This window comes from Nicotiana sylvestris, chromosome 5 (assembly GCF_000393655.2).
Source record: "Nicotiana sylvestris chromosome 5, ASM39365v2, whole genome shotgun sequence".
NCBI lineage: Eukaryota > Viridiplantae > Streptophyta > Magnoliopsida > Solanales > Solanaceae > Nicotiana > Nicotiana sylvestris.
In genome coordinates, this window is record NC_091061.1 from 126318358 (window position 1) to 126325264 (window position 6907).

General features: G+C 41.7%; 1 protein-coding gene across 1 annotated transcript; it reads left to right on the plus strand.

Moving 5' to 3' along the window:
* The first annotated feature begins 3478 nt into the window (after positions 1 to 3478).
* LOC104215722 (uncharacterized) lies at positions 3479 to 4222 on the plus strand. Its single transcript, XM_009765584.1, has one exon. The coding sequence runs from the start codon at positions 3479 to 3481 to the stop codon at positions 4220 to 4222; it is 744 nt and encodes a 247-aa protein (XP_009763886.1).
* The last annotated feature ends 2685 nt before the right edge of the window (positions 4223 to 6907 follow it).

A 6907-nucleotide genomic window follows, 5' to 3' on the forward strand; every position in this document is an offset into this window, starting at 1 on the left:
GGTAAACTAGCAGCAACAACATTAATACTATTGTTATGTCCACCAATATCTATTGCTTTATGTTCTTCAACTGTCACATTGTTAGTAGTGTTGTTGTTTGCAAAATTAGGGGTATTGTTTCCAAACCTTCTTTTAGGCTTAAAATCAGCTGGATAGCCTACGATTTTATAGCATTCTGCACGTGTATGTCCCTTCATCTTACAAAAATCACATGGCACATTATAATTCCTTTTTGTCTTTGCACAACTCTACTCCTAGCAACCATTAGAGATGTCATCTATGCTCCTTCAGTGGAGACATATGCAACAGTCATGTTCCTTTGACTCTCTCACTTAGTGAGCATGGAATAGGCCTTATTCAAAATTGGTTGATAGTAGCCTATATTATGCAATGTAAATGCTATTTATGCTCTAAGTTAACCATACTTTATTGATATTTTAAGTGCTAAATGATAACAAAATGCTCTAATTGAGGTTTTTATGCTTTGCAGGAACTACTCCGAGTTAGGAGGAGGATATAGAGTGTTTTGGGGTCAAATAAGTAGATACAAGACCAATAGAGAAGAGCCTGGATGAAAACGAGCAAGAAAAGGCGAAGAAAAACTAGGCAACAACCCACCGTGACCGCGGTAAGGCCGCGGTGAAAGAAAGGCGAAAAACAGAAAGTTTAAAATGACCATGGTCGGACCGCAGTCGATATGGACTAGGACAGGAAAGTTTAAAGGCTAAAGTGTAAAATGTGGGAAACTTATGCTAACCCTATATAAACTCAACAAACTCACCTAAGTCAAGGTTAAACTTGTTTTTAGACTCAATTGGAGGCAAGAACAAGTGTGAGAAGATCAAGACACCATTAGAGTTTTTCATTCCTCTTCTTGTTATCATTATTTTGTGAATTATGAATGATTTTATAGTTTTATCTTGTTTTACCATGAGTAGCTAAAGATTTAATCTAGGGTTGATGGAACCAATTGTTAGATGAAGTTTTGACTCAGTTTGTTATAATCAAGCTGGGTTTATTATAGGCTTGTTCAACTATGTTTTGTATGGTGATTAATTGAATGGACCCTTGATTAATCGTGTCTAACTGCCTTGTGTTGCTTGAGAAAGAATACTAGGTTAGATTATTGTTGAACAACACCACTTTTGGGTAATTGAAGAGATTCATTACTTGAATTTAAAAGTGGGGTTAGAAATAGCGAAACTTTGGTGGGATAATTTAGAGCTGCACAAATTATTAGCTAGAGTAGTTTGAGAGAATGCTCTAGTAAATTATCGTAGTTGATCGAGAGATAATTGCGGTAGCACATAGCTCATAATCCTCATTGAGTATTACAGCGAGATGATAGCAAAAAAGTTAAGAATTAATCTAGCAATTGAGGAAATCAATACCCTAGATCTTTTTACCATTGAATTATCTTCAATTTGAAATATTGTTAGTTTTAAGAACATTTTACTCTAGTTAAAAAAATCCCAATATTTATTGATAAAAATCTTGCATCTGAAATTTGTTTGAGCTTGTACTAGCATCACTAAGAGTTGTAATATATAGGTTAGTTCCCTGAGGATTCGACTCCAGACTTGTAAACCGGATCATATTTGCAATGACCGCTTTGTCTTTTATAAGGCATAGTTGGGCGTGATCAAATTTTGGCACTGTTGCCGGGGAACTAACGGTGTTATTTATTGCAACTTTCAAGAATTGCTAGGATTATTAGTTCTGATAAAATTTCCGTGATGTAAAATATTCCCATTAAAATTCTCATAGTTGAGCTCTTTTGTAACTCGGGTACATGCCTAGAAGATCTTCGAGAACTGGTGAACTCTTTGAAGGACTCTCAGATCCCGAGAAAGCATTTCGGACATTGAACCGGGCTAACAAGAAGAGCAAACAGCTGAATAAAGCGAACAAATTGAAATTGAAATGGGTGGCATAGATAACGTCAACGGGAACATCAGGAATGATCAAGATGATCCAAACGTCAGAGTGGTGGCACCTCTTGTGCCAGAAGCTGCACTTTATGGTTGGGCACAACCAACATCTAACAACCTGGCCACCGCCATTGCTATGCCCCAAATACAAGCGGAGACATTCCAGATCACCAACAACTTGCTGCATCTTCTGCAGAATAAGGGATTGTTCTCCAGATCACACATTGAAGACCCTCAATAACACCTGAAAAATTTTCTATCGATTTGTGTGACCCAAAGGCATCCAAATGTGACCCCAGAAGCCATCAAGTTGTTATTGTTCCCATTCTCTGTGAACAGTTCCTAAACAAGTTTTACCCGCCCAACAAGACTACAAGACAGATTGATGAGATATTGCAGTACAAGCAGACGCTCCGTGAGACCTTGCAGGAAACTTGGGAAAGATTCAAAGGGATGCTAGTGAAGTGTCCCCACCATGGTATTCCAGAGCAGATGCTCGTCCAGAGATTCTACATGGGGTTAGCAGACAATTTAAAAGCCAATGAGATGCTTCAGTTGGGGGTGCATTCCTGAGCAAGACATTCACAAAGTGTAAAATCCTTCTTGACAAGATGTCCTAGAATTCGGGGTGGATGGCGAGAGGTACAACCCTAACACCAATAGTGCATTCAGTTCCTCTTGACCCAAATAATTCACATGCAGAGAACATAGCCACACTTATGACTCAGATGAGTATACTGATGAAGAAGATTGATGAGATGGGTACAAAGCAAGTGTATATCGTTGACACAACAAATGGAGGACTGTGTACACCTTGCATTAATCAGTCTTATGTGTGTTCATGGAGTGGAGAAGGTGACAACCAAGGGTTAAGAGAGGATATGAACTATGTCAACAATTTTGAGGGTCAAAGGCAAGGAGGACAACAATGGGGACCAACATCCAACCAGCAGTACAAACCAAACATGACACAACTTGGAGGTATGCGGCCGCAAGGCCAAATGGTGCCATATCAGAGACAACAGGGCTATCAACAGTAGCACCAGCAATAGTTGACATATCAGCCACCTCATCAGCAACAGGACAACAACATGGTAGAAATTAGGGGTATGCTACAACAACTCATTAGAACAAATGGTAAGATGCAAGAAAAGTTGGCAGTGCATGACTCAGCAATTAAGGGTATTGAAACTCAACTAGGGCAGTTGTCCATGGCCTTAAATAACCACCCCCAAGGAATATTGCCAGCCGACACGAGCATTAACCCCAAGGAGCAAAACTCGAATCAACTGATGGTAGCAAGTCTCCGGAATGGGAGAGATTTAGACAAGGAGCAAGAAGTTGCTCAATCCAGAAGAGAGACTACACCAGCCACTCTAGTTCCATTAGAGATAGATGGATCAGCAGAACTCACTGAAGTGGTGGTTGAACAGGCTTAGGTTGATAAGGGTAAGGCTAAATAAAGTGAACAAGTTGCAGAACATGTGGTACCTCTTGTGCCACAAAATTCCAACAAAGAACATCCTGCAAGCAGTGGACAAAGAGTGATGCCTGCACCATTCCCTCAGAGACTAGCAAAACAAAAGAAAGAAGATCAATATAGGAAATTCATGGAGATGCTTATTCAATTGAATATCTCTCTGATGAATGCTTTGAGGGAAATGTCAGGCTATGCAAAGATGATGAAGAACCTGATGTCACGGAAATTTGACTTTCAGGACCTTTCCACAGTAACTCTGACACAGACATGCAGCGCGGTAGTAACAAGACCCATGGCTCAAAAGATGTCTGATCCAGGTAGCTTTAATATTTTGTGCACTATTGGGAGTTATGCTTTTGCAAAAGCATTGTGTGACTTAGGAGCCAGCATAAACTTGATGCCTTTGGCAATATATACAAAACTGGGCATTGGCAGAGATAGACCGACTTCGATGCTGTTGCAACTGGCTTACCGCACGGTTAAAAGACCAACGAGGATTCTTGATGATGTGCTGGTACAAGTGGGAAAGTTTGTATTCCCTACAAACTTCGTTATTCTGGACTGCCAGGTAGATGGGGAGATACCCATCATTATGGGGAGGCCATTCTTAGCCACTGGGAGAGCATTGATTGATTGTGAAACTGGGGAATTAAAAATGAGGTTGAACGATAAAAAAGTAATATTCAACGTTCAACAATCCATGAGGAGACCCAGTGAATATGCAAATTACTCACTAGTGGATGTTGTGGATGTGATCCTGCATGAAGATGATGAGACCCTGAACGCCAAAGATCCATGGGAGCTTGCTTGACAAATTTAGAGGAGATGAATGGTGAAGGGTTGGCAGAGTGGGTCATGGCACTCAAAGGCCAAGGATTCTGGAAGAGGGAACCTCAGTTCGAGCCCCTTTATTTAGAAGAGAGAGCTACACCACATGCAAAACCATCAATAGAGGAACCACCACATCTGGAGCTAAAACTGCTTCCAGCCCACCTCAGGTATTTTTCTTGGGTCCCAATTCTACTTTGCCTGTTATTATATCATCTGGTTTGCTAGCTATGCAAGTAGAACAATTACTGCAGGTGTTGCAGGAATGCAAAACTGTCATTGGTTGGACCATGGCAGACATAAAGGGTATCATCATGGCCTTCTGTAGGCACAACATTTATCTGGAAGAAGGGCACAAACCTTCCAGGGAACATCAACGAAGGTTGAACCCGAATATGAAAGAGGAAGGGAAAAAGGAGGTAATCAAGTGGCTGGACGCGGGCATCATCTTTCCCATCTCTGACAGCAATTAGGTAAGCCCCGTCCAATGTGTACCGAAAAAGGATGGAATGACAGTTGTACAAAATGAGAAAAACGAGTTGATCTCAACTCGTACAGTCACAGGGCGGCAGATTTGCATGGATTATAGGAAATTAAACGCAGCCACCCGAAAAGACCATTTTCCCTTGCCCTACATTGACCATATGTTGGATAGGTTAGCCGGGCGATCCCATTTTTGTTTCTTGGACGGATACTCGGGGTACAATCAGATCTTAATATCCTCGGAAGATAGAGAGAAAACGTCCTTCACATGTTCGTATGGCATCTTTGCCTTTCGGAGGATGCCCTTTGGATTTTGCAATGCACCTGCCACATTCCAGCGGTGTATGTTAGCCATTTTCACCGACATAGTCAAAGACATTATGGAGGTGTTTATGGATAATTTCTCCGTGGTAGGGGATTCATTCGAAGATTGTCTTCACAACCTTACAAGAGTGCTCAAACGATATGTGGAGACAAATTTGGTGCTGAACTGGGACAAGTGCCATTTTATGGTACAAGAAGGCATAGTGTTGAGGCATAGAGTGTCCAAAAAGGAGATTGAAGTAGACCATGCAAAAGTTGATGTGATTGAGAAGCTCCCAGCACCCACTTCAGTGAAAGTAGTGAGAAGTTTCCTTGGGCATGCCGGATTTTATAGGCGGTTCATCAAGGATTTTTCAAAAATGCTAACCCCTTATGTAAGCTGCTTGAAAAAGACCAACACTTTATGTTTTCTAATGATTGCAGGTTAGCATTTGAAGAGCTGAAGAAGAGATTGGTGACTGCACCCATCATTGTTGCACCCAATTGGGAGCAACCATTCGAGCTGATGTGCGACGCCAGTGATTCTGCTATAGGAGTGATTTTGGGGCAGCGCAAGGAGAAAATTATGCACCCAATTTACTATGCAAGCAGGACGCTTAGTGGTGCACAATTGAACTACACAGTCACGGAAAAGGAAATACTCGCTGTAGTGTTTGCCTTCGACAAATTCAGGTCATACCTGATTGGCTCAAAAGTTATTGTTTATAGTGACCATGCAGCCATTAGGTACTTGATAGAAAAGAAGGAGTCAAAGACCCGCTTGATTAGCTGGGTTCTGTTGCTACAAGAATTTGACCTAGAGATTCGTGACCGAAAAGGGACAGACAACCAAGTATCAGACCACCTTTCGAGGTTGGAAGGGGAAGAAAAGAGAACGGAGGTTGAAGATATCATTGAGACATTCCCAGATGAGAAATTACTTGTTGTGACAATGGAGGAGGCACCATGGTATGCTGATATTGCTAATTACTTAGCATGTGGTATTGTACCTCATGATCTCTCCTTAATTCAAAAGAAAAAAAATTCCGTGATTGTCGGGTGTATTACTGGGATGAACCTCTATTGTTCAAAATATGTGTTGATAACATGATCCGGCGATGTATCCCCGAGAAAGATCAACCCTCTGTTTTGAAAGCTTGCCATGCTTCGCCATATGGTAGACACTTTGGAGGAATTCGGACAGCAACAAAGGTGTTGGAATCAGGCCTGTATTCGCTTACATTGTTAAGGATGCCCATGCTTGGGTCAAAAGCTGTGATGAATGTCAAAGTACGGGCAACATATCCCATTATCATGAGATGCTAATGAACATAATCCAAGAGGTGGAAGTATTTGACATGTGGGGGATCGACTTCATGGGGCCTTTCATCAGCTCATACGGTAACAAGTATATACTGGTTGCCGTTGACTATGTCTTCAAGTGGGTCGAAGCAGTTGCTTTCCCAACTAATGATGCGAAAGGGGTGACCAGTTTCCTAAAGAAAAATATGTTCACACGTTTTGGCACCCCCCCCCCCGATCCATAATCAGTGATGGTGGCTCTCAATTTTACAATAGAGCGTTTGCACGCCTGTTGGAGAAGTATGAAGTTCGCCACAAGGTAGCCTCACCATACCACCCACAAACAAGTGGGCATGTGGAAGTGTCCAATAGGGAAATCAAAAGTGTCCTCTCAAAAACAGTGAATGCAACAAGAACTGATTGGGCAAGAAAGCTGGATGATGCATTGTGGGCATACCGCACAGCCTTCAAAACTCCAATTGGTAAGTCACCATACAAGTTGGTATTTGGAAAGGCATGCCCCCTTCCGGTTGAGCTCGAACACAAAGCACTGTGGGCATTGCGGTAGTTGAACTTAAAC